Source organism: Salvelinus alpinus, chromosome 6 (genome assembly GCF_045679555.1).
Source record: "Salvelinus alpinus chromosome 6, SLU_Salpinus.1, whole genome shotgun sequence".
Classification (NCBI taxonomy): domain Eukaryota; kingdom Metazoa; phylum Chordata; class Actinopteri; order Salmoniformes; family Salmonidae; genus Salvelinus; species Salvelinus alpinus.
Genome location: NC_092091.1, coordinates 48,267,028 through 48,293,443, shown reverse-complemented (window position 1 = coordinate 48,293,443; position 26,416 = coordinate 48,267,028). Strand labels below are relative to the sequence as shown.

Below are 26,416 nucleotides of genomic sequence, written 5' to 3'. Positions count from 1 at the left end.
AGCTAAAGCTAGCTACCCCAGAAGTTGGGGTCGAACAAATTATGCTTTATTACCAACGCAGTATTGTAAACACATAGCCGTTCGTAGCTGGTGTTTGCTTGTTTGCAGCCTTTTGTACAGCTTTGACAGTGCTACTGTATCTTTTTTGACACGCAAAGACCCAAATGGCGTTCCATAGTATGTAACGTAAACTCACCCCATTCCGTAGAAATGTGTGTAACCGCAACATTCAAACGAGGCTACAAAGAAAACTAATGGGACTGTGTGTTGACTTCAAAATCGGGGGTGTGAACTAGGTTTCTATTCAAGCGTTGATCGACATGGTAATGGCTCTATAGTATTGGAGATAAGTTGAAAAAACGGACCCTCCGTTACATCGTGACGTGTCATGTCGTAACGTACAGCACGCATAAAGCAACTATTTCTGTCTTACAATCTCTCTCCACCAGGTGTAGCACTTCTCTCATCGTTTAAAAACAAGAAATGGACAGTGAGGGGGTAAGGGGGATACCTAGTCATTTTTTGCATCAGCATTGCATGCGATCAGCATTCTCAAAGCCGCTGTTTACTTCTAAGATCACTTTAGCACCGCCCTAAAAACCCGATTCAAATTCGACACAAACCTTCAAATAGGTATGTAATGACACATTATATAAACTCTTTATAGTGTTTTATTTACATTTTAGAGGCGATAAGGTGATAAGTTGGATAGATCGAGTGAAAAAAAGCTATTTCCCCACACAACCTCTCTCCTTCTCACTATCACGGATTAGTTTCGCTTCCCCACCCGCCATTTTTAAAAAGACCCGACGGGGCTCATTACCTGCTTGAATTATGCAGAAACGGGCAGCGTTTAGGTCATGTAATTGATAATGTTGGAAAGGGGAGAAATTGTGCTTTACAATGGTATTGACATTACAGTTGATCTGGAAGTATTACGTTTTTGGGGCGCTAAAATAAGGGCAATTGTACGGACCAAGGCGATGTACGAGTTTACGTTACATTAAGCTGACATTGACTAAAACCAACTAGGCTAGAGCTAACTGCTATAGCTAGCGAACTGTTAAACGCTATTTTTGTACAAATATTAACACTAACACATTGTTTTGTGACGTCACATATTTACATATATTACCTAAAGTAAACTGAGCCTTTGTTCATGGAAAATAAAACCAATTGAATCTAAAACGTTGAAAAAAAAGTACAGAAAGTTTGGACGCCATGTTAATCCCTTCTCGTTCATGTAAACCATTAGCAATCTAGGCTAACTCCATCAATTTAGCTACAATGGGGAAAATACCAACCAGTTTTTCACTCAGTTAAAACTGGCTTCAAACATCTCCAAACTCATGGCCTATGTAATTAACCATGTTGCCTCAATATTTTGAGTCATATTGCATTTTTGCACGTTACATACCTGAATTAATAGGGTAAAATGATGAGACGGAGAAACGTTAGTTTTCATTACTAGTCATTCTCCATAATGAATAAGAAATGTTAAATACCTCACTAACTCACTTCATTGACGGCACAGCTCCCCTAGCGGCAATAATTATATATATACATTAAATGCAAATACCTGGGAGGCAAAATATAACATAAAAAATATGACCATACATATGTGTGTCACATACACATGGCATATGCTTGAATACCACCTTGACATCTCTGATCTGCTTGCCTCAATAAATTAATACTAGAACATTGGTAGCCAGGATTAGCTATTTCAAATCAAATCAAACTTTATTTGTCACACGCGCCGAATACAACAAGTATTACTGTGAAATGCTTACTTACAAGCCCTTAACCAACAGTGCAGTTCAAGAAGAGTTTAAGAAAATATTTACCAAATAAACTAAAGTAAAAACTAATAATAATAACAATAAAAAGTAACACAATAACAATAACGAGGCTATATACAGGGGGTACCGGTACCGAGTCAGTGTGGCGGGGTACAGTTTAGTTGAGGTAATTTGTCCATGTAAGTAGAGGTGAAGTGACTATGCATAGATAAACAGCGAGTAGCAGCAGTGTACAAAACAAATAGGGGGGTCAATGTAGCAGCAATAGCAGCAGTGTATCTAGTCTCCTAATAATTGCAAGTTAGACACGTCATCTTTTGTTTGCATGCTTTTTTTATTTAACTTTTATTAACTAGGCAAGTCAGTTAAGAACAAATTCTTATTTACAATGACGACGTACCCCGGCCAAACCCTAACCTGGACGACGCTGGGCCAATTGTGCGCTGCGCTATGGGACTCCCAATCACGGCCAGTTGTGCTACCACCTGGAAACGAACCAGGGTCTGTAGTGATGCCTCTACCACTGAAATGCAGTGCCTTAGACCGCTGCGCCACTCTGGGAGTACCAAGCATGTCTTTTGTGTTGGTCCTGTCAATGTTGAGTGATCACACATGCCTCAGCACACATAGGTTCCTTTGCCTGCTTGCAAATTTGCGCTAAAACTGGGGATGAATGTCTGTGAATGTCTGTGTCGGCCGAGCTCTCAAATATCGTGCCAGTCTCTCACTCTATGAACGGTCACTGCAATCCGGGTTCCTTGTGACGTCCTTACCCTAAACCCTAAACTAACACAACATTTAACCAATTTACATGTATACTTGATAGAGGTAGGGACATCCCAAGGATTCCGAATGGCACCTATGAACTCCTCTGAAAGCCGTGGACACAACTCTTATTGGTTGTCTGGTGTGGAACTGGTAACAACACAGTCTGTGATTGGCTAACAACATTTAGATCTGTATACAGGTGCAGGAGAGCAGAGAGTTGTGATCAGGCGCACTCTTTATTTGGGCAGAAGCACAACAAACGGACGCAACAGCGTCAAACCTCCAGCCAAAAAGCAAAAGAGAAATGCGCAAAATAGCGTCACAAAACAACGTAATAATCCAACCTCCCATGGGTTACACAAGAATACCCATGGGGGGAAATAACCAGCCTGGCGCGGCACATTGAACATGTAACTAAAACAATTCCACACAAGGACATGGGGGGGAACAGAGGAATATATTAATACAATGTGATTAGGAAATTTAAACCAGGTGTGCGGGGAACAAGACAAAACAAATGGAACAATGAAAAATGGAGCGGTGATGGCTAGAAGGCCGGTGACGTCGAATGCCGCCCGAACAAGGAGAGGAGCCGACTTCGGTGGAAGTCGTGACACATACCATGCCATGAGGTGTTGAGGGAAAGACAGATTATCTATAGATTGGGCATCATCTTTTCTTGGCCATTTTCGATAAAAGGAAATATACAAGCCGTAGGCTACGCTATAGCTCAAGGTGGCTATATCGGAATGTCTGCTTGCACTGAAAAAGTTGTACGTTTCTAACATTTATGGTTGAGATTTAATGAATATAAATATAAACTATGCTCATTATGACTTTCATTAACACCCGATGCAGGCGTCACGTAGACATAAGTAACATGCTGACCAGACCGGACACGTCGCGTGTCCTATTTAGCTAGCTTGCTGTTGCTAGTTAATTTGTCCTGGGATATAAACAGTAGGTTGATATTTTACCTGAAATGCACAAGGTCCTCTACTCCGACAATTAATCCACACATAAAACAGTCAATCGTTTCTAGTCATCTCTCCTTCCAGGCTTTTTCATCTTTGAATTTATATTGTGATTGGCATCTAACCTTTCATAGTATTAACACGACAACCGGCAACACAGTTCGTCTTTCAATCACCCACGTGGGTATAACCAATGAGGAGATGGCACGTGGGTACCTGCTTCTATAAACCAATGAGGAGATGGGAGAGGCAGGACTTGCAGCACGATCTGCGTCAGAAATAGAAAGGAGTTCTATTTTAGCCCTTGGCATCGCAGACGCTCAGTGATGCGTGCAAGCATTGTGGGTGCAATAATTTAATAACATAGATTTTTTAATTTATTTTGCAACGCGAAGTGCACGTGGAGCGAGCAGTGTAGCCAGGGTATTTTACACTATGTTGGGATAAAAAAACAGAGTATAATGCTTATATGGATGTCATCCCCAATACATGTTCATGTCATCTTCACCAATCAACTGGTTTACACCTAACTTCCAACACCAATTTCAGGCTAGCTATGCTACCATCTTAACTGAATGGGAGTTAGCGGGTTAACAAAAAGAAAATCTAAACCCGAAAAAGGACCACTTCTAAATATTATGCAGCAAAAACAGGCCAATCTATAAAATTCAGATTTTAGTAACCACATTGTGGGCTTGTTAGAACACATAAATTATGACCGATTAGACAAATATCCACTTTCTTAAACAAGGTTTTTTGAACGGGCGCCAATGACAGCGTCCTTGTGCTATTCCCCACGGTATGTGTTCTAATGATCTCTGCCCGCATGTATGCTCACCCTACAGAGTCACAGAGCACTTCTAACCAATAAACCAATGTGTCTAGACTAGAGACAATTATTGAACTGATTTGGCCAATATCATGTGCTTTGCAATCAGTAAAAATGTTCTCACTCTCTCTCCAATTTATCCTGGTCAGTTTTTTCCACTGTTAGATAATCCCATGTTTTTCTCCTCATAGAAAGATTGTCTGCATTGGACCTCTGCAACAGCATCACATAACCTAGGTGAGCAAAATTGACACACACACACACTTTGACCTTCACAGGTGAAACACTGGAATGATCACACACATAATGTAGATGTTCCATCTTTAATAGACAGAGAAACCCATCAACATGATCTCTATCTCATGGTCTTATTCCATACCCTCCACTGTCTCTATCTTTACTTCAGTCCTTATATAGCCTGTCAAGTGTCATCTAAATGGGACATCAAAGCCTTCAGCCCCCATACCCTCTTCCCCATCTCCCCATTATCTCTCCTCCTCGACATGGCAAATGTGTGGTCTCCAGGACATGTCTTATACTGGTTCGGATGCAGACTGTTAGTCTCTGTTTGCTTACCTTCACCATGCTGCCCTGTGATTGGTCAGTCGAGCCGATCCCTGTTTTTGTCTATGGATGCCAGGGAGAGGAGGAGGAGGGAAGGGACAGGGTAGTAAGTGATGAAGGAGGAATCAGGGGTGACAACAACAAGGAGGAAAAGAGAGTAAGAGGGAAGAGAGGAGATGGACAAGGAAGAAGGAAAAGAGATGGAGTAAAGAAGGAGTGGATAAGGATGTTACTGGTCCCTGAGAGTCAAATTAAAGGTGTCCTGCAGCTCCTCATCCAGGCTCCAGTGGGAGGTGGATTAGTGGAGTGCCAAGGTTGTTATGGTGACCGCTAATGACAGGCAGCCAGGCAGGGGCTTTTTTCACTGAAGTAAAAGTTAATAAAGCTTCAAGTTTTCCTTCATATTCGAGATTACAAAAGTGGGAGTTCTTGAATCCTTGTCAGAAGAAAAACTTAAAACAGAAACTTTTAAAGAAATGGGGGGAAACAGTAAATCACTAAACCCCAGAAGGAATTCTGATTAAATTGTATTGGTTCTGGAGTCATTAGGTTAAACGTTCAGACTACATAGGCAAGTTACCGCTGTCAATTATTGTTGGTAAAATAAAGGTAACATTTATTAATAGGTCTAGATCATATTAGCACTTTTATAAATCTTCTCTCTTTGCAGTGGAAGGCTCTGGTGTTTTCTTCAATGCCCGCACTATCCTTTTTAAAACCCCGGAAGGAGGAAGAGGAAGATGGTCAAGGTAATTGGGACTCAAACCAGCTTTCCATCCAACCTTTTTGTGCGAGTAAAGTACATGTCACGACAGGCCTGATGGAAACAGCTAATTTGTCTGTAAACTTATCAAATGTTGACAAAACAAAATACGCTAGACAAGGTCAGATCTTTTTGTCTTTAAAATTAATTATCAAACCAAACTATGTTGTGTGGTCCTCGCACTACGACTCGGGAAAGCATGCAGTTTATTAGGCTAGAGATGAAATATGTTATCATGAACTTCACAGGGTGGCGAAAGTACAAAGTAATGAGCTTGATACTCCTTTCCAATAAATATCGAGGGTCTTATTTATGGTGAAATGATGATCGATGCTTGGCTGCCGTTTGACAAGTAAAAAATACTTGCTCTTTTGACCAAAATAATCTCATCATGTAGTCTATATCCGCACTGTATCTGCGAGCTGTTGGCTGGAGCCCACGTGTCAATTTGAGAATGGGCACATTCGCTGTATAAAGTTAACATTTTTTGTGACAAAACAATCAGTAGAGTTGAATGCGATAGAAACCGATTTAACTTGTATTTTGTATTCGGTGCATGGGAATTTTATCGCAAAATTATGTTTATGTGCACAACTTTTATCACGCACAACTTTTATCCGCAATAAATCAATTTGATGGAAAGACATCTCAGGTGTGAAAATGCGCATATTGCTTTTGTGCAGATTTTTTTATATTGAATGAAAATCTGTCGCCAATTGGATGGAAACCTAGCTAATGAGTCAGTTTTCTTTTCTACCTGCAAAGTGAGGAAAATACAACCCACAGTTTGTGAGAGTGAGATAGAGAAGGTGTGTGTGTGACCAATGAGCAAGCAAGCAAGCCGACAGTCTCTAGAGGTGATAAGGAAGTGAAGATCGCGTCTCCAGGGAACCAGGCATCTACAGTATATTAGACCATTCCCATTAAACCTGGAACCTTCTAGTTGCCACAGCGCTAGTGTTGTTGTTTACTCCTTTTTGTTTGGAAGGACCTCCCATGAAATATTGCATGACAGTTACACGTTTAGTCATCATGTTTAGTTGATGAGTTGAAATGTTTTCTTTTTTTGTCCCTTAAAGGATCACTTTATTATTTATTTATTAAATTTTTTATTTATTTAACCTTTATTTAACCAGGTAGGCTAGTTGAGAACAAGTTCTCATTTGCAACTGCAACCTGGCCAAGATAAAGCATAGCAATTCGACACATACAACAACACAGAGTTACACATGGAATAAACAAAACATACAGTCAATAATACAGTAGAACGAAAGAAAACAAAAAGTCTATATACAGTGAGTGCAAATGAGGTAAGATAAGGGAGTTAAGGCAATAAATAAGCCATGGTGGCGAAGTAATTACAATATAGCAATTAAACACTGGAATGGTAGATGTGCAGAAGATGAATGTGCAAGTAGAGATACTGGGGTGCAAAGGAGCAAGATAAATAAATAAATACATTATGGGGATGAGGTAGGTAGATAGATGGGCTGTTTACAGATGGGCTATGTGCAGGTGCAGTGATCTGTGAGCAGCTCTGACAGCTGGTGCTTAAAGCTAGTGAGGGAGATAAGAGTCTCCAGCTTCAGAGATTTTTGCAGTTCGTTCCAGTCATTGGCAGCAGAGAACTGGAAGGAAAGACGACCAAAGGAGGAATTGGCTTTGGGGGTGACCAGTGAGATATACCTGCTGGAGCGCGTGCTACGAGTGGGTGCTGCTATGGTGACCAGTGAGCTGAGATAAGGCGGGGCTTTACCTAGCAGAGACTTGTAGATAACCTGTAGCCAGTGGGTTTGGCGACGAGTATGAAGCGAGAGCCAACCAACGAGAGCGTACAGGTCGCAATGGTGGGTAGTGTATGGGGCTTTGGTGACAAAACGGATGGCACTGTGATAGACTGCATCCAGTTAGAGTAGAGTGTTGGAGGCAATTTTATAGATGACATCACCGAAGTCGAGGATCGGTAGGATGGTTAGTTTTACGAGGGTATGTTTGGCAGCATGAGTGAAGGATGCTTTGTTGCGATATAGGAAGCCGATTCTAGATTTAATTTTGCATTGGAGATGCTTAATGTGAGTCTGGAAGGAGAGTTTACAGTCTAACCAGACACCTAGGTATTTGTAGTTGTCCACGTATTCTAAGTCAGAGCCGTCCAGAGTAGTGATGCTGGACGGGCGAGCAGGTGCGGGCAGTGATCGGTTGAATAGCATGCATTTAGTTTTACTTGCATTTAAGAGCAGTTGGAGGCCACGGAAGGAGAGTTGTATGGCATTGAAGCTCGTCTGGAGGTTAGTTAACACAGTGTCCAAGGAGGGGCCAGAAGTATACAGAATGGTGTCGTCTGCGTAGAGGTATATCAGAGAACCACCAGGAGCAAGAGCAACATCATTGATGTATATAGAGAAGAGAGTCGGCACGAGGATTGAACCCTGTGGCACCCCCATAGAGACTGCCAGAGGTCCGGACAACAGGCCCTCCGATTTGACACACTGAACTCTATCAGAGAAGTAGTTGGTAAACCAGGTGAGGCAGTCATTTGAGAAACCAAATGATATTAAAGACCATATATTTTTTTTGTTTTGTTGTTTTCTTTATTAGTATTTGGCCTCGGTTGATATGGTCCTTAAAAGTGTGCATGTCAGCAGTTACATTTTCAAGATGGAGCACAAGTGTGATGATGTGTTTTGCATCACACTTTTTATCTTTTTACTGAAAGTGCTTTATCTTAAAGGGGCAATCAGCAGTAGAGACATTAACAAAGCCAACTCTACACCACTGCTTTGGTAAAAAGGTGAGGGAAGGAACTGGAGAAATTTAACCATTCTCAAACTCATAGACAGAGCTATGGATGCAAGGACTGTCCATCCATGATATAAAAATTATAGTTTTAAGCATGTTTTGAGGCTATACAGTGTTTTTTTAGATTTACTTTGTGTACAAACATTGCCGTAAAACAAGCTTATATTTTGGGTACTTGATGGGTTGAGACATTTGAACTACACTCATGAGGCATAAATTATATTCCCCAAGAATCAATGGGTACATATCATTCATTTATAAGACCATAAATGGATGTAGCAACTGCAGATTGGCCCTTTAAATGTTGCTGCTGACATGCACAACTTTCTGAGACCATATTAACAGTGGACTAATTATCAAAAGTAAAGTTATCCTTTAACTCCCCAACAGAAAAAAAGCTCCATACTTTACATTCCCATTTCCGATTTCTGTTTTGTTTTTATGTGGATATGGAAAAATATGTAGACAAATCTCGTCACTCAGACTTGTTCCCTGGTGGATGAGGGTTGAAGCTACACTGCTCATCCTCAGTAGCAGCAGTCTGGTAGATGGGTGATTCTCATCAAACCAATTTTAACATTGGCAGTAGCAAATTGAGTTAGAAAACCATGATGCATCTGCAACAATCACGATCATTCTGATGACTAAGATGCATAGTTTATGGCGCAGTGTTTAATTTTAAATACATTTTAAAAAATTGCCAAATTCTCATTACCAAAATGCGTCCAGATTTATATTATTTTACTTTCGAAAAACTTAACTTATTTGAATAATACACAAAATATGTTGCTGTAGTTTGTCCATAAATCATAAAAATGTAATTTTAGTTGAAGTTTACATTAAACTATAATATTTATTACTTAAAAGCACAGTGTCTGTGGACATGTTTCTCATTACCGCCACACTTTTTTTTTAAAGTTGCTGTAAAAAAAAATGTTTAAATACTTTTATTCACTCATGATTAGGGTTGCAAAGGGTCGGAAACTTTCCGGTAAATTTCCGTCATTTTTCCAGAAATGTTCTATGGGAAGTTAATTTAGCTTAAATTCATCAAAAAAGTTAGCTTATAACAGTGAACCTTTTTTTGTGGGATACGCATAAGGCAATTCTAGGTATTGTGGCATATTTTGGTTAAACTATCCCCAATTCAATGGAATTGCAACCCTCTGCATGCACAGTGCATTCTTCCATCACATGTGCAGTGCACTCTTCCATCACATGTACAGCTGATTCACAAGATCTTGCACACTAATGAGATGCTATTGAGCCCACACTACTACAATGTCTGAGCCAAGGACTACGTGCTTTCTGGTAAGTTTTGATTACAATACTGGGTGGGGTGAATATATTTTCTATGACATGCATGTTTTTTTGTTAACTAGTAAATAGTAGCCTACAGCAAAGTGTGTTTAAATAATTTCGAACTTGTTAACAATTTCTCATAGTTAGTTTGTGCTACCATGTGGGTTTTAGCTTGCTTGAGCCTGCTAACTGAAGAGTGTTAATCACTTGTTTCCATACATGTTTCATTTTAAAACATTTATTTTACAAAGGAGTTGTTTAATCTAACTGTTTGACTATTTATCTGTACATGGAATTGTATTTGCTAGTTTTTTTACTCATTTTTTCTAATCTTTACAGAAAAATGTCACGGGCACTATCTGATGTATGGAGACATTTCACTGCAGCTAATGTAGAAGGAAAAGCTGTGTACATTTAAAAATACTGTGCCAAATCATATGTGAAGAATGCAACAAAGATGCAGAATTATCTGGCCAAGTGCATAAAGTTCCCTCAGCGCTCACAACAAGCAACCTCTGACAAAAGTCCCTCTACTTCTATTTGAGGTGAAAATGATGAATAATTCACCTTATTGATAGCAACAGCTCATGGTCCTCCTGGAATCAGAAGCTTTTTTCACTCAATGGAGGAGGAACGTAGTCAGAGAAATGCTGATTGTCTTACTCGAGCTGTGTATGCAACTGGTTCACCTCTGATGCTCACAGGCAATGTGTATTGGAAGAGATTTCTGAATGTTCTTCGCCCAGCATACACCCCTCCAACCTGACATGCTTTATCTACTAATTTTCTGGATGCAGAGTTCAACAGAGTTCAAATGAAGGTCAAGCAAATCATAGAGAAAGCAGACTGTGTTGCAATCATCTCTGATGGGTGGTCGAATGTTTGTGGGAAAGGAATAATTAACTACATCATCTCCACCCCTCAACCAGTATTCTACAAGAGCACAGACACAAGGTACAACAGACACACCGGTCTCTACATTGCAGATGAGCTGAAGGCGGTCGTCAATGACCTTGGACCACAGAAGGTATTTGCACTGGTGACAGACAATGCTGCGAACTTGAAGGCTGCTTTGTCTAAAGTGGAGGAGTCCTACCCTCACATCACATCCATTGGCTGTGCTGCTCATGCATTGAATCTGCTCATCAAGGACATCATGGCACTGAAAACAATGGATACACGACAAGCGAGCCAAGGCAATGGTTAGGTATGTGAATGGTCATCAAGTTATAGCAGCAATCTACCTCACCAAGCAAAGTGAGAAGAATAAGAGCACCACATTGAAGCTGCCCAGCAACACCCATCGGGGTGGTGTTGTCATCATGTTTGACAGTCTCCTGGAGGGGAAGGAGTCTCTCCAATAAATGTCCATATCACAGTCTGCCGATATGGACAGCCCCATCAAGAGGATCCTCCTGGATGATGTATTTTGGGAGAGAGTGGTAAGCAGCCTGAAACTCCTGAAACCTATAGCAGTAGCCATTGCACGGATTGAGGGAGTCAATGCCATCCTGTCTGATGTTCAGACTCTGCTTGCAGATGTAAGAGAAGAAATCCGTACTGCCCTGCCCACTTCACTATTGGTGCAAGCAGAGAAAACTGCAGTTCTGAATACATCAAAAAGCGTTAGTACTTTTACCTGAAGCCCATACACGCCGCAGCGTACATGTTGGACCCCAATTATGCTGGCAAGAGCATCCTGTCTGGTGCAGAGATCAACAAGGCCTATGGTGTCATCACTACCGTGTCTCGCCACCTTAGCCTGGATGAGGGCAAGGTTCTTAGCAGTCTGGCGAAGTACACTTCCAAGCAAGGGCTTTGGGATGGAGATTCAATATGGCAGTTGTGACAACATATCTCATCAGCCACCTGGTGGAAGAGACTTTGTGGATCTGATGCTCTTTCACCTGTTGCCTCCATCATCCTCCAAATCCCACCAACATCAGCTGCCTCAGAGCACAACTTGGGAACACACACATCAAAGCATGCAACAGGCTGACCAACACAAGGGTTGAAAAATTGGTGGCAATCCGGGCAAATCTGAGGCTTTTTGAGCCTGACAACGAGCCATCCTCAACAAGATTGGAAAGTGACACTGAAGATGAGGCCTCAGAGTCTGATGTTCAAGAGGTGAACATTGAGGAGGTCCAGGGTGAAGACATGGAAGCCTGAGAGGAAGAAAACCAAAGCTTTAGTTTCTAGACTATCATTTTACAGATGTATGTTGAAAACGTTTTTGGGAGATGCGATGGATCATTGGGATCATTCAATATTTCCTTTCTTTTGTTGTTCAGAGAAATCATCCCATGTGAAGAGTCAACTCATTTATTTAAAGTTCAATTCGTAACTACATTTTTATTTTTATTTCTATTGGAAGGATTTAATAATTTACAATTATGTCTACTTATGATAAAGTAAAAGGTTTATGTTTCTGTCTCCATATGATTTGGTAAATATATCCAATGCAAAAAACATCTACATTTGAATGGTATTATTACTTTGCATATATTTCCGTTAATTCCCATATATTCCCATATATTTCCGTTAATTCCCACGAAAAGTTTCCACCTCTGAATATTCCCCAAAATGTGCAAGCCTACTCATGATGCAACACCGAGAGAAGTCCTTAGATGAGCACAAGTTAATATAATTTCTTCACATATTCAGTGCATTCGGAAAGTATTCAGACCCCTTCCCTTTTTCCACAATTTGTTACGTTATATCCTTATGCTAAAATGTATTAAATAAATGTTTTCCTCATCAATCTACACACACAATACTCCATAATGACAAAGCGAAAACAGTTTTTTAGAAGAGAAAAAAAAGAAGAAAAAAAACAGATACCTTATTTACATGAGTATTCAGACCCTTCGCTATTAGATTAGAAATTGAGCTCAGGTACATCCTGTTTCCATTGATCATCCTTGAGATATTTCTAGGGTCCACTTGTGGTAAATTCAGTTGATTGGACATGATTTGGAAAGGCACACCTGTCTACATAAGATACCACAGTTGACAGTGCATGTCAGAGCAAAAACCAAGCCAGGAGGTCGAAAGAATGTCCCGTAGAGCTCCGAGAGGATTGTGTTGAGGCACAGAGCTAGGGAATGGTACCAAAACATTTATGCAGCATTGAAGGTCCCCAAGAACACAGTGACCTCCATCATTCTTAAATGGAAGAAGTTTGGAACCATCAAAACTCTCCTAGAGATGGCCGCCCGGCCAAACAGAGCGATCTGGGGAGAAGAACGTTGATCAGGAAGGTGGTCTGAATTCTTTCCGAATGCACTGTATGCCTTCAGAATGAGGATGCACAAAAAGCTTATTTAGCAAGTTTTACATCCTTGTTCGTGAGTATTTCTCCTTTGCCAAGATAATCCATCCATCTAACAGCATGATCATTACACAGGTGCACCTTGTGCTGGGGGCAATAAAAGGCCACTCTAAAATGTGCAGTTTTGTCACACAACACAATGCCTCAGATGCCTCAAGTTGAAGGAGCATGCAATTGGCATGCTGACTGCAGGAATGTCCACCAGAGATGTTGCCAGAATTTAATGTTAATTTCTCTACGTCATTTTAGAGAATTTGGCAGTATTTCCAACTGGCCTCACAACCACAGACCACGTGTAACCACGCCAACCATTGAGCATGTTTGGAATGCTCTGGATATCCAGGAACTTTGCACAGCCATTGAAGGAGAGTGGGCCACAATCAACATTCCACAGGCCACAATCAACAGGCTGTTCAATTCTATGTGAAGGAGATGAGTCGCGCTAGGCAAATGGGGATCACACCAGATACTGAGTGGTTTTCTGATCCACGCTCCTACTTTTTTCTAAAGGTATATGTGACCAACAGATTAATTTCTGCATTTCAAGTCATGTGAAATCCATAGATTAGGGCCTAATTAATTTATGTCAATTAACTGATGTCTTTTTATTAACTGTAACTCAGTGAAATCTTTGAAATTGTTTCATGTTGCATTTATATTTTGGTTCAGTATTTATTTGTTTCAGTGTTATGTGTAACTCAGCCCTTTTCATTAGGTGAGCAATGTTTAAAAAAAAATGTATACATTATTTGTTTCTAACTTTTTTGGACTTCAAAAACTGTGGTAATTATATTTTTTGCATTGGTAGTTGTAGAAATGTTGGTCAAATGCATAATATCTGATTAATATACTACATAATAATTATGAAATAGATACATGCAGATCCTAATCTTAGTGATCCAAGAGGAATTATGGTGGAAAATGTTTATTTTTTGTCAAATGCCAGTTTCATGAGAATCACCCAGATGTTAAACTGCTCATCCTCAGTCGCAGCAGTCTGGTGGATGAGGGCTGAAGCTATACTGCTCATCCTCATTAGTAGCAGCCTGGTGGATAAGTGCCGAAGCTACACTGCTCAACCTCATTAGTAGCAGCCTGGTGGATAAGTGCTGAAGCTACACTGCCCATCCTCAGTAGCAGCAGTCTGGTGGGTGATGGCTGAAGCTACACTGCTCATCCTCAGTAGCAGCAGTCTAGCAGGTGAGGGTTGAGTCTACGTTGCTCATCCTCAGTAGCGGTAGTCATCTGAAGAGCAGCAGGACTCTGACTGACAGACGCCTGTGTTCTCATCTCCCCTCCTACTTGTTGATCTCTGCCTATTATCACACAGCCCACCCCAGCCCTGCCCCCGCTGGAAACAGAGGTGGAGGAGGGAGAGGGGATGGGAAGAGAAGAGAGAGCGAGAGAGATGTAGAAAAAACGAGAGAGAGAAAAGGAAACGGGCATGTGTGCTCTCTAGAATGTACTTAATCAAGAGTCGGGTGGGCATATAAAGCCATGTGTGTTTCGGTCTCCGTGACTATAGTGCGAGCAGCAGCATCACCTCTACTCCTGCGAGACAGACCGACACTATGGAGCTAGAGGTTAACAAGGGGGTTGGTCGGGCCAGACCTGCCCGGAGTAGGGTCAATGTCTGGGGGCCCTCCTGGGGTCTGTCTGGCCGTCTGGGGGTCCGAGTGCTGATGCACAGAGACCACCTCACCTGTCACTTCCTGCAGGGTTCTCTGCCTCGCTTCTGGCTGCAGCGTTACTGGGGCAAGCAGCGTTTTTGCCATCTCTCATCCTTCTCTCGTCTTTTCCCAGCCCTGAGGGAGCGGGACAAGTCCTCGCTGGCTCCTGAGGGCCCCTCCGGCTCGCCGCAAGTCCCAGACATGACCCTCAGCCCACGGAGACCCAGTGCTCAGCCTGCTGCCTCCAGCAGCTCTTCCTCCAGCAACAGTCACACTGCTGCAGCCAGCCTCAACCTCAACCACAGCCACAACAGCAGCTCTGGGTTAGTACTAACAACAGCTAGCCACCTGACCAATCAGTCAGCAGGCTACATAAGCTAGCCGCTGGTCAATAGCAGTGTATTGACCGCCACTATGTAGGCTATACCATTGTCATAATAGACTGTAGTTATAGACTATACCACTGCCCTATATCGTCTGTATAGACTCTATACCACTGCTCTATATAATTTAATTTGTGAATTTAATGTTAGTTTTTAAGCAAATTAATTTGACCTTTCTGGTGGTTGTGGTGCATGTAAATCTAGGCTATTTATACATTATTTCCTTCCAGCTAAAAAGCTGGTTTGGGCTTTAACTTTTTCTACATGTCTGTGATGTGTTATTAATAGGTGACATGCTGCAGCTAACTGTCAAGTGAATTTTGCAGTTCTTTGATTTGAGTTGAGACAGAGCTTAAAACAGCCAGTGCTATCATAGTGCTGTCGTAGACAGGGCATCTTGCAGGCAGGCAGGTTGCGGGAGGTGTGTAGCTGTGTCTTTGCCATCTGTGGTAGTATAGTCTCTCTCAGCATATATGACAGTCTAGCTGTAGTGTAGCTGTGTCTTTGTCTACTGTGGTTGAGTAGTGTCTGTGTAGTATCTCAGCATGTACAGTATGTATGTCATTTTAGTGTAGTGTAGCTGTATCTTTCTCCTATGCCAGGGGGGTGTTGGTGTTAGTGTGTCTTGTTGTAGTTGTAACATCTCAGTCCAGCATGTCATTCAGGACGTCTGTATTGTAGCTGTGTCTGTAGTGTTAGTGTATAGTAGTCTTGTAGTCTCTCAGTATGTATGCCACTCTGGACCTGTGGCGCTCCTCTTTCAGATCCCTCCCAGGGGACATGGACGAGATGGACAGCCTCCGCTTCGGGATCAAGCGCTTCAACGAGTATGCGGTGTCCCTGACCCCTTCCACCACTGACTCCATCATCGTAGAGGGTGAGTGGGTTAGAGAGGGAGCTGCTCTTTAGAGCTTAGATACATGAGAGCGAGTACCGTACAGCCGCAGTGGACAACCACTACTGAGTGTGCAGGCTTTTGCTCCAACCCTGTTGTAACTAACACGATTCAGCTAATCAAAGTTCTATTGAGCAGCCAATTAGTAGAATCATGTGTGCTAGATTAGGGTTGGAGAGAAAGCCTTCAGGAGGGTAGCTCTCCAGGAGGAAGGTTGTGCAACCCTATTTGTTATCCTAGGTTATGAGACGGGTTATGTGGCTGGCATATAGAGAGCATGGGCTGTTGGGAGAGAGATGGGACCTCACCCAGTTTCATTAAGCTGGAGTGTGTGGAAGAGACTGCATGATTATCCCAGGTTGTCTAGCAGTGATGTAGCTAGTGCTGCTACAGTAGCAAGACAGAAACAGTCATCCACCCCGACTACGGGAGATCAGTATGTGTTAGTGGTCATAGCGTAGGATTATTATTTTAGCATTTAGTTGCACATATTGCTAAATCATGTGATGTGACTTTAACGAACATCACCTATTGAATGCATTAGAAATACATTGGAGTTGTGCTACACAAGCATACAGTCACACTGCTGCAGCCAGCCTCAACCTGTTCCCTGCCCCTCCCCTCCCCCAGACGCATACTACTCTGCGGTTCAAGCTGATCTGGAGTCAGATGCCCAGGACTTGGATGTGGAGTCATGGAGCCTGGCTGTGGACCAACAGTACCTGAAGAAACACACCAAGGAGATGGTCAAGAGACAGGACGTCATCTACGGTCAGTTTGTCATACACTATCTTTGTTGTCTTTTGATGTCTTATACATCTTGTTATATTTGTCGTGTTTTATGTAGGCTTTCAATGTGATTTTCTAGTTATATCTGTGGTTAAGTTGAGGATTAGAAGGTGAATTATGAGAAGCTCAACTCTTTTTGAATGTCAATTGTTCCATCTATCTCTGTCTGGCTCTACAATCAATAAAGGAGTCCGGTGGAGGAAAGCAAATTACTGTAAAAGGCTAATTAGATGTTGAACCCCCTCTTTCAGGTTCTGTCAGTCATTCTGTCTATTTATCCCAACAGAGTTGATGCAGACAGAGATGCATCACGTACGGACCCTGAAGATCATGTTGCGTGTGTACGTGAGGGAGCTGAAAGAGCACCTGCAGATGGATGAGCGGTGTCTGGACTGTCTGTTCCCGCGCCTGGAGAGCCTACTGGAGCTACACACACACTTCCTGTCCCACCTCAAAGAGCGGCGCCGAGACGCCACGCAGCCCGGCAGCGACAAGAACTACAACATACAGAGACTCGCTGACATCCTCACCGCACAGGTAGAGAGACACCACACACACAGTGTTACACACACTTTCTCTAATTCAGTCTCTCTTACATACACAATGACTTGTATTTTTCCCGTATTTGCAGGTAAAGAAAAATAAATGTAGATGCTGTATCCCAATTACCTTGACTGGAAATTCTAATCAAAAGGAAGAGAAAGACTAGATTATTCAAACAACAACTTTATTACAAGATTTGCTCATCTGGAGCAATTAACAATCCACCCAATGTTGCAGCGTTAAAAGCCCAACGAACAAGAGTTGGGTCTCAGCTTTTATAACGTTTGTCTACGTGGCAGTTTAGCAGGTGTTTGAGAGCGTGATGAGAACATTACGCGCAGTTTTGTTACTCCTTTCTAGCTGATATCTAGGTGCTGCTGCTCAAGCTAGCCTCTGTTCTCTTAATATCTCCACACAGCTGTGCCCTTGAAAGATACGAAAAGAACAGGATGGACCAAGAACTGGTCACTCTCAGATGGCCCTTTGTCTTTGGCCGCATGACCAAGTTACTCAGAAACAAGAGTGATTCATTTGACATGGGAGGATTGGACATAGTTTTAGAATTTAAGACAGACATTGCAGCACCAGTTTCTACTAGAAATTCAATTGACTCACCATTGACGAAGAGACGAACCATTGGCTCCTTACGGGGGCTTGAAATAATCTTTAAATGCTGTCCAGGGGTGTCAACTGTAGAGGTCGACCGATTAATTGGCATGGCCGATTTAATTAGGGCCGATTTCAAGTTTTCATAACAATCGGTATTTTTGGACACCGATTACATTGCACTCCACGAGGAGACTGCATGGCAGGCTGACCACCTGTTACGCGAGTGCAGCAAGGAGCCAAGGTAAGTGGCTAGCTAGCATTAAACTTATAAAAACAATCTTAATATAATCACTAGTTAAACTAGTAATATCATCAACCAAGTGTAGTTATCTAGCTTGCGTTGCATATAATCAATGCGGTGCCTGTTAATTTATCATCGAATCACAGCCTACTTCGCCAAACGGGTGATGATTTAACAAGCGCATTCGCGGGAAAAAAAGCAATGTGTACCTAACCATGAACATCAATGCCTTTCTTAAAATCAATACACAAGTATATTTTTTGGAACCTGCATATTTAGTTAATATTGCCTGCTAACATGCGTTCTGCGTTCTGTGCAAGCAGAGTCAGGGTATATGCAGCAGTTTGGGCCGCCTGGCTCGTTGTAAACTGTATGAAGACCAATTCTTCCTAACAAGGACCGTAATTAATTTGACGGAATTTTACATAATTATGACATAACATTGAAGGTTGTGCAATGTAACAGCAATACTTAAACTTAGGGATGCCACCCATTAGATAAAATACAGAACGGTTCCGTCTGTCACTGGAAGAATAAATGTTTTGTTTTCGAAATGATAGTTTCCGGATTTGACCATATTAATGACCTAATGCTCGTATTTCTGTGTGTTTTGTACTATAATTAAGTCTATGATTTGATAGAGCAGTCTGACTGAGCGGTGGTAGGCAGCAGCAGGCTCATAAGCATTCATTCAAACAGCACTTTCCTGCGTTTGCCAGCAGCTCTTTGCAATGCTTGAAGCTCAGCGCTGTTTATGACTTCAAGCCTATGAACTTCCGAGATTAGGCTGGCAATACTATAGTGCCTACGAGAACATCCAATAGTCAAAAGGTATATGAAATACAAATGGTATAGAGAGAAATAGTCCTATAATTCCTATAATAACTACAACCTAAAACTTCTTAACTGGGAATATTGAAGACTCATGTTAAAAGGAACCACCAGCTTTCATATGTTCTCATGTTCTGAGCAAGGAACTTAAACGTTAGCTTTCTTTTACATGGCACATATTGCACTTTTACTTTCTTCTCCAACACTGTGTTTTTGCATTATTTAAACCAAATTGAACAGGTTTCATTATTTATTTGAGACTAAATTGATTTTATTTATGTATTATATTAAGTTAAAATAAAAGTTAATTCAGTATTGTTGTAATTGTCATTATTATCAAAAATCGGTATCGTCTTTTTTGGTGCGCCAATAAATCGGTGTCAGCGTTGAAAAATCAGAATCGGTCGACCTCTAGTCAACTGTCTCATCCTCGCGTCAGTCTCTGTGTGGGTTGTAAAAGGGTCGTTTTCGGTGGCGGTCCTGTTCTCCAGTTACCTCCCCCTCCCAATCCGTTCTTGCAGTCTTTTGCAAAATGTCCACTCTTTCCACAATTATAGCATTATGGTTGCTGTCGTCCAGCCAGTCCGCACCGTCTCCCCCTCCTCTTCTACCTCTTCCTTTTCCTCTCTGTCAATCTTTTTGGAGGTTGTCCCTGAGCCTGTTGTCCCTATTTTTGAGAACGCCAGCTGTGCACTCCTCCTTTTCCATTCTCTGTATCGTCTTATCTTCTTGAGACAGTTGCTGCCTCTCAGCGTGTTTACAGTGTTCAATGACCGTCTGTAGGGTTGTAGTTTCCCAGCCAATGCAGGTCGTCTTATCCTGTTCACCAAGGGCTAGCAAAAGTCCATTCATTAGGGCTGCCTTCAAGAGGCTGTTGTAGTCATCGGTTGCTGTTCTGATGCCACTGTGTTTGCGGAAACAGTTCTCCAATCTATGCCTGTAGTCCTCTAGTGAAATGGGAGTCATTGTAGGTGGTGTGCAGAACAGGTTCCTACTGCTCTGGGGCTGCCTCGTAGGGGTCTGACAGTCCTTCAGTTGTATCAGGTCTTGTTTCGGGGTAGAGCTGCGGTGGGGGAGGCGGCTAAGCAGGCTGCTGTTGGACAACCAGGGCGGGTGCTGGTGCAGTGGATACAGAGGTATAACAGGGAGGTGGAAAGTCCTTGTTTCTCCTTTTATCATTCACATTATTCCTTTAATTTTCTCATCTGCCTTTCTCTGCTTCTCTTTCCCATTTCCTAAAATCTACCCAGTCTATTCTACTTGCCTTGCCTTTCTTGGTTTCTTCTAAGTCCTGTAACTTCTTTCTACATTGTGCTTGCAAAACTTCACTAAATGTACCTTTCAAGGGAAAGCCTGCTAGCTTGTGCCAGAGCGGTACCTGTTCCAGAATGTCCCTGCCCCACTTACCACCATTACCTTCACCGGTCCGGTCAGCGGGTCAGGCAGACAAGTTTCTCCCCTGCTGCTCTTGGCTCCCATTGTGAAACTCTGTCTATACAAACACAAAACAAATCATATTTAGTTAGGAACTTCTTCCTTTCTTAAAATATATTATGGGTTAACTCAAAAGGGGGCATTTCTTCGCCATCAAAATATTTGTTTATGTCTTTATGTCATTTAGAATTCTGTACCCATATAGTATTTCCCCCTATACAAAATGGTGTATGTGTTTTATGCACATAAGCAATTATTTCCCCAAGTACACTACCGGTCAAAAGTTTTAGAACACCTACTCATTAAAGGGTTTTTCTTTATGTTTACTATTTTCTGCATTGTAGAATAATAGTGAAAACATCAAAACTATGAAAAAACACATATGGAATCATGTAGTAACAGAAGTGTTCAAATGTATTTTGATTTGTTTATATTTGAGATTCTTCCAAGTAGTCACCCTTTGCCTTGATGACAGCTTTGCACACTCTTGGTATTCTCTCAACCAGTTTCATGAGGTAGTCACCTGGAATGCAATTCAATTAACAGGTGTGCCTTCTTAAAAGTTAATTTGTGGAATTACTTTATTTCTTAATGCGTTTGAGCCAATCAGTTGTGTTGTGACAAGGTAGGTGGGGGTATACAGAAGATGGTCTTTTGCCAAATACGGCTAAGTTCATATTATGGCAAGAACATCTCAAATAAGCAAAGAGAAACAACAGTCCATCACTACTTTAAGACACGAAGGCCAATCAATCCAGTCGCAAAAACCATTCAGTGCTATGATGAAACAGGCTCTCATAAGGATCGCCACAGGAATGAAAGACCCAGAGTTACCTCTGCTGCAGAGGATAAGTTCATTGGAGTTACCATCCTCAGAAATTGCAGCCCAAATAAATTATTCAGAGTTCAAGTAACAGACACATCTCAACATCAACTGTTCAGAGGAGACTGTGTGAATCAGGCCTTCATGGTCAAATTGCTGCAAAGAAACCACTACCAAAGGACACCAATAAGAAGAAGAGACTTACTTGGGCCAAGACATTAAACTGGCAATGGACATTATCTCCAAATTTGAGATTTTTGGTTCCAACCGCTGTGTCTTTGTGAGACTATCATTTGTTTTTCAACAGGACAATGACCCAACACACCTCCAGGCTGTGTAAAGGGCTATTTACCAAGGAGGAGAGTGATGGAGTGCTGCATCAGATGACCTGGCCTCCACAATCCCGACCTCAACCAAATTGAGATGGTTTGGGATGAGTCGGACCACAGAGTGAAGGAAAAGCAGCCAACAAGTGCTCAGCATATGTGGGATCTCCTTCAAGACTGTTGGAAAAGCATTCCCAGTGAAGATGGTTGAGAGAATGCCAAGAGTGTGCAAAGCTGTCATCAAGGCAAAGGGTGGCTACTTTTCCTGTCCTGGAACCACATAACTCATGCATTTACATCTGATGATTGCAAACCATGGCATATCAATTAATATTAATTAAGTACTTTGCCAACTAATGCTCATTTACCCAGGAATACCTCTTATAAAACAGGGCTTTCTCCACACACAGTAGAGCCATCCTTGTCACTAAGACAAGGTCTTCTTCACACACAGTGAAAACTCACCCATCTCTGACCAGGTTATCCCTGCTCCTACAAGGATCCTAGTCAGAGATGTCCCTGCTCCAACAGGGCAACTCGTCCCAGAATTTCTCCTTTAATTAATGATATCTGTTCCAACAGAGTTCCTAATTAAATATTCTAGGACTTCCCCTATCAGAAATAACTCTACAACAAAGTTTACAGCTAGGGGTGTCTTTGCTCCAACAAAGACCTCATGTGCACAACCTGTTCCCAGAACAGGATTTTCTATGATGTTTGAAAGAAAATCTGTCTTACCCTTAAATGTATTTTGTCTGTTCTGGATGGCGTATCCATCCACTGACGCTCTCTGCCGGGTCCGAGGCGGGGTCCCTTCTGCTCCTTTGAGTGGAGTGTGAGCTCCCTGAGCCACACCTAACGTAGCCCCTATGCACAGTTAACCTCTGTGTCTCCGGGAACGATCAGCAAGCGGAGTTAGCCATCCCATCCTTGTCATCAAGAATTGTCGTGGAAATTCTAACCAGAAAGGAAGAGACTGCAGATTCTTCAAAATAACAACTTTTTATAATACTATTTGCAAATCTGGAGCAGATAACAGTCCACTCAACAGTGCAGCGTTAAGAGCCCAACGAACAAGAGTTGGGTCTCAACTTCTATAACCTTTGTCTACGTGGAAGTTTAGCAGGTGTGAGAGAGCCTACAAACAAGTCATAACGCCAGTTTTGTTACTCCTTTCTGCTGATAGAATTGTCGCTGCTTCTCAAGCTAGCCTCTGTTCTCTTAATATCTCCACACAGCTGTGCCCTTGAAAGATACGAAAGGAACAGGATGGACCAAAAACGGGTCACTCTCACATAGCACTGTCTTTGGCTGCGTGACTAAGTTACTCAGAAACAAGAGGAAAAACTCTGGCTTCTTCTAATATGAGAAACAGACAGTGGAAATGTGCAGGTTTAAGGCTCATACAGCGTATGTGCAGAACAAAGTTTGTAATTTTCCCACATAACTGTCTTCCGCTCTCTGCCCCCTTCCCTTTTATAAGTGAAAATAAGATATACACTGAGTATACAAAACATTAAAAACACCTGCTCTTTAAATGACAGACTGACCAGGTGAATCCAGGTTAAAGCTATGATCCCTTATTGATATCACTTGATAAATCCACTTCAGTCAGTGTAGATGAAGGGGGGGAGACAGGTTAAAGAAGGATTTTTAAGCCTTGGGACAATTGAGACATGGATTGTGTATGTGTGCCATTTTAGAGGGTGAATGGGCAACACAATAGAATTAAGTGCCTTTGAATGGGTTATGGTAGTAGGTGCCAGGCGCACCAGTTTGAGGGTATCAAGAACTGCAACAATGCTGTGTTTTTCATGCACAGTTACCTGTGTGTATCAATAATAGTCCACCGCCCTAAGGACATCCAGTCAACTTCACACAACTGTGGGAAGCATTGGAGTCAACATGGGCCACAATCCCTGTGGAACGCTTTCAACACCTCTAGTCTATGCCCCGACAAATTGAGGCTGTTCTAAGGGAAAAAGGGGGTGCAATTTAATATTAGGAAGGTGTTCCTAATGTTTTGTGCACTCAGTGAACCTGTCAGAAAGTGCCGGAGTCTGGTGTAGTGGTCAAAGGCTATGTTGACACAGGTACCCAATTCTGATCTTTTTCCCAATTATGTGCAAGTTGTCTGATCATTTGTCAAAGACCAATTGGTGGCAAAATATCAGAATTGGCTGCATGTGTAAGCAAAGCCTGAGATGCCAACTCCGGATCGCATTTGCTCCCCTGGCGATGGGGGTTCGAGCCCCGTCTCAGCCACTCAGTCTATGCCCCTACTATCTGTCTCCCTCTCTATAAAAAATCCCTACAATTAAAAACTTGGCAGTGAAAAGTTATCAGAGGAGCCCTGGAAGACCAACAATACTGAGACTGTTCTCATCCTTGTCTCCTCTCCAGTTTTCAGGTGCGATAGGGGAGCGGATGAAGGAGAGCTATGGTGATTTCTGTAGCCGCCACACAGAGGCTGTCAGCTACTACAAGGAGCAGCTGCACAACAAGAAGTTCCAAAACCTCATACGGGTAAGTTTTTGGTTCTACAATAATAGAGACATTGACAAATCCTGTCCAATCCACCATGTGCTAACTTAAAGGAACATTAATGACAGTGGGCCATTTAAGAAGATATGATACTTTTTCCACATTCGGCTATTGTGTGTAACCAGAAATATTTATAGATTACACTACATGGTCTATGAACTGTGTATAAAATATGTAGCTTTTTCTTCCAGAAAATCAACAATTTGTCAATTGTGAGAAGATTAGGAGTGACAGAGTGTATTCTCCTGGTGACACAGCGCATCACGAAGTACCCAGTGCTGGTGGAACGCATTGTGCAGAACACAGAAGGTAAGGAGACCCGATCCTGATTTAGGAATTTATGTCTTTCCTACCCACTTCTCAGTATTTGGTATTCAGACTTACCTTATTCAGTCGCGTAACCTGCTCTGCAGGTGTGGCTACCTTGCGCTCTGAATACATTTAATTCAACCTCTGAACCCCCCCTCCCACTTGCTGGCCAACAGATTTTCTTGTGGTTTTCAGTACATTTGTCTTAAGCCATCCCTTTAAATATGGTGTAGCTTGAATTAGAATTTTGTGACAGACTCAATAGAATACAACGAGAGAACTAGTTAAGAATATATGGGTCAATGAAAGAATGCCATCTCTTCGTCTCCGTTTCAGCACCAGCTTGTATATTTAAATAAAATAAATATAATACTCTGATCTTATATTATTTAGGCATATTTTAGGGTTAAGGAAAGTACAGTTGAAGTCGGAAGTTTACATACACTTAGGTTGGAGTCATTAAAACTTGTTTTTCAACCACTCCACAAATGTATTGTTAACAAACTATAGTTTTGGCAAGTCAGTTAGGACATCTACTTTGTGCATGGCAAGTAATTTTTCGAACAATTGTTTACAGACAGATTATTTCAGTGTATCACAATTCCAGTGGGTCAGAAGTTTACATACACTAAATTGACTGTGCCTTTAAACAGCTTGGAAAATTCCAGAAAATGATGTCATGGCTTTAGAAGCTTCTGATAGGCTAATTGACATAATTTGAGTCAATTGGAGGTGTACCTGTGGATGTATTTCAAGGCCTACCTTCAAACAAGCAGCATCATGTTGTGGGGGTGCTTTGCTGCAGGAGGGACTGGTGAACTTCACAAAATAGATGGCATCATGAGGGGGGGAAATTATGTGGATATATTGAAGCAACATCTCAAGACATCAGTCAGGAAGGTAAAGCTTGGTCGCAAATTGGTCTTCCAAATGGACGATGACCCCAAGCATACTTCAAAAGTTGTGGCAAAATGGCTTAAGGACAACAAAGTCAAGGTATTGGAGTGGCCATCACAAAGCCCTGACCTCAATCCTATAGAAAATTTGTGGGCAGAACTGAAAAAGCGTGTGTGAGCAACGAGGCCTACAAACCTGACTCAGTTACACCAGCTCTGTCAGGAGGAATGGGCCAAAATTCACCCAACTTATTGTGGGAAACTTGTGGAAGGCTACTCGAAACGTTTGACCCAAGTCAAACAATTTAAAGGCAATGCTGCCAAATGCTTAATGAGTGTATGTAAACTTCTGACTCACTAGGAATGTGATGAAAGAAATAAAGCTGAAATAAATCATTCTCTCTACTATTATTGTGACATTTCACATTCTTAAAATAAAGTGGTGATCCTAACTGACCTAAGACAGGGAACATTTACTAGGATTAAATGTCAGGAATTGTGAAAACTGAGTCTAAATGTATTTGGCTAAGGTGTATATAAACGTACGACTTCAACTGTATGTATGAATCATAAAATAGGTTTAGAGCCTTTACACACAAAATATTAATAAATAAAAAAAGAGTGGTTTGATTCAACCTAAAAGTTGTCAATTTTAAGGTCAATCCATTAAAATATTGGAAGGTGGGGGGGAAAGTGTACATTAGGGGTTGAACAATAGTCCTATAAATCTAACCTAACTCTCACTTATCATGGAACTGTATGACAACGGTACAGTCGTTGTGAACCATGCTCCAGGTTTGACCTGCTACGTGTGGTCTCAGTTCCAGTTCCAATTATTGCACAACGTTTCATTAGCCTAATATGATCCACTAATGCTAGCGACCCTCAGGAACAACTTACACGGATGTGACAGAGGAATGAAAGGTAAACGGCATGGAATTATGCAAAAATCTAAGCTTCAAATTGAAGAAAATGAACACTAAAGTGA

At 41.8% G+C, this 26,416-nt stretch overlaps 1 protein-coding gene across 1 annotated transcript in view; it reads left to right on the top strand.

Moving 5' to 3' along the window:
* Nucleotides 1-14,706: 14,706 nt before the first annotated feature.
* LOC139579701 (rho guanine nucleotide exchange factor 18-like) overlaps nucleotides 14,707-26,416 on the top strand; it is a 40,621-nt gene continuing 28,911 nt past the window's right edge. Inside the window, exons 1-6 of the mRNA XM_071408535.1 lie at nucleotides 14,707-15,128; nucleotides 15,953-16,065; nucleotides 16,714-16,854; nucleotides 17,159-17,409; nucleotides 24,083-24,205; nucleotides 24,415-24,532. Coding sequence (XP_071264636.1) covers nucleotides 14,707-15,128; nucleotides 15,953-16,065; nucleotides 16,714-16,854; nucleotides 17,159-17,409; nucleotides 24,083-24,205; nucleotides 24,415-24,532 — 1,168 coding nt within the window. The remainder of the gene's footprint in view (nucleotides 15,129-15,952; nucleotides 16,066-16,713; nucleotides 16,855-17,158; nucleotides 17,410-24,082; nucleotides 24,206-24,414; nucleotides 24,533-26,416) is intronic.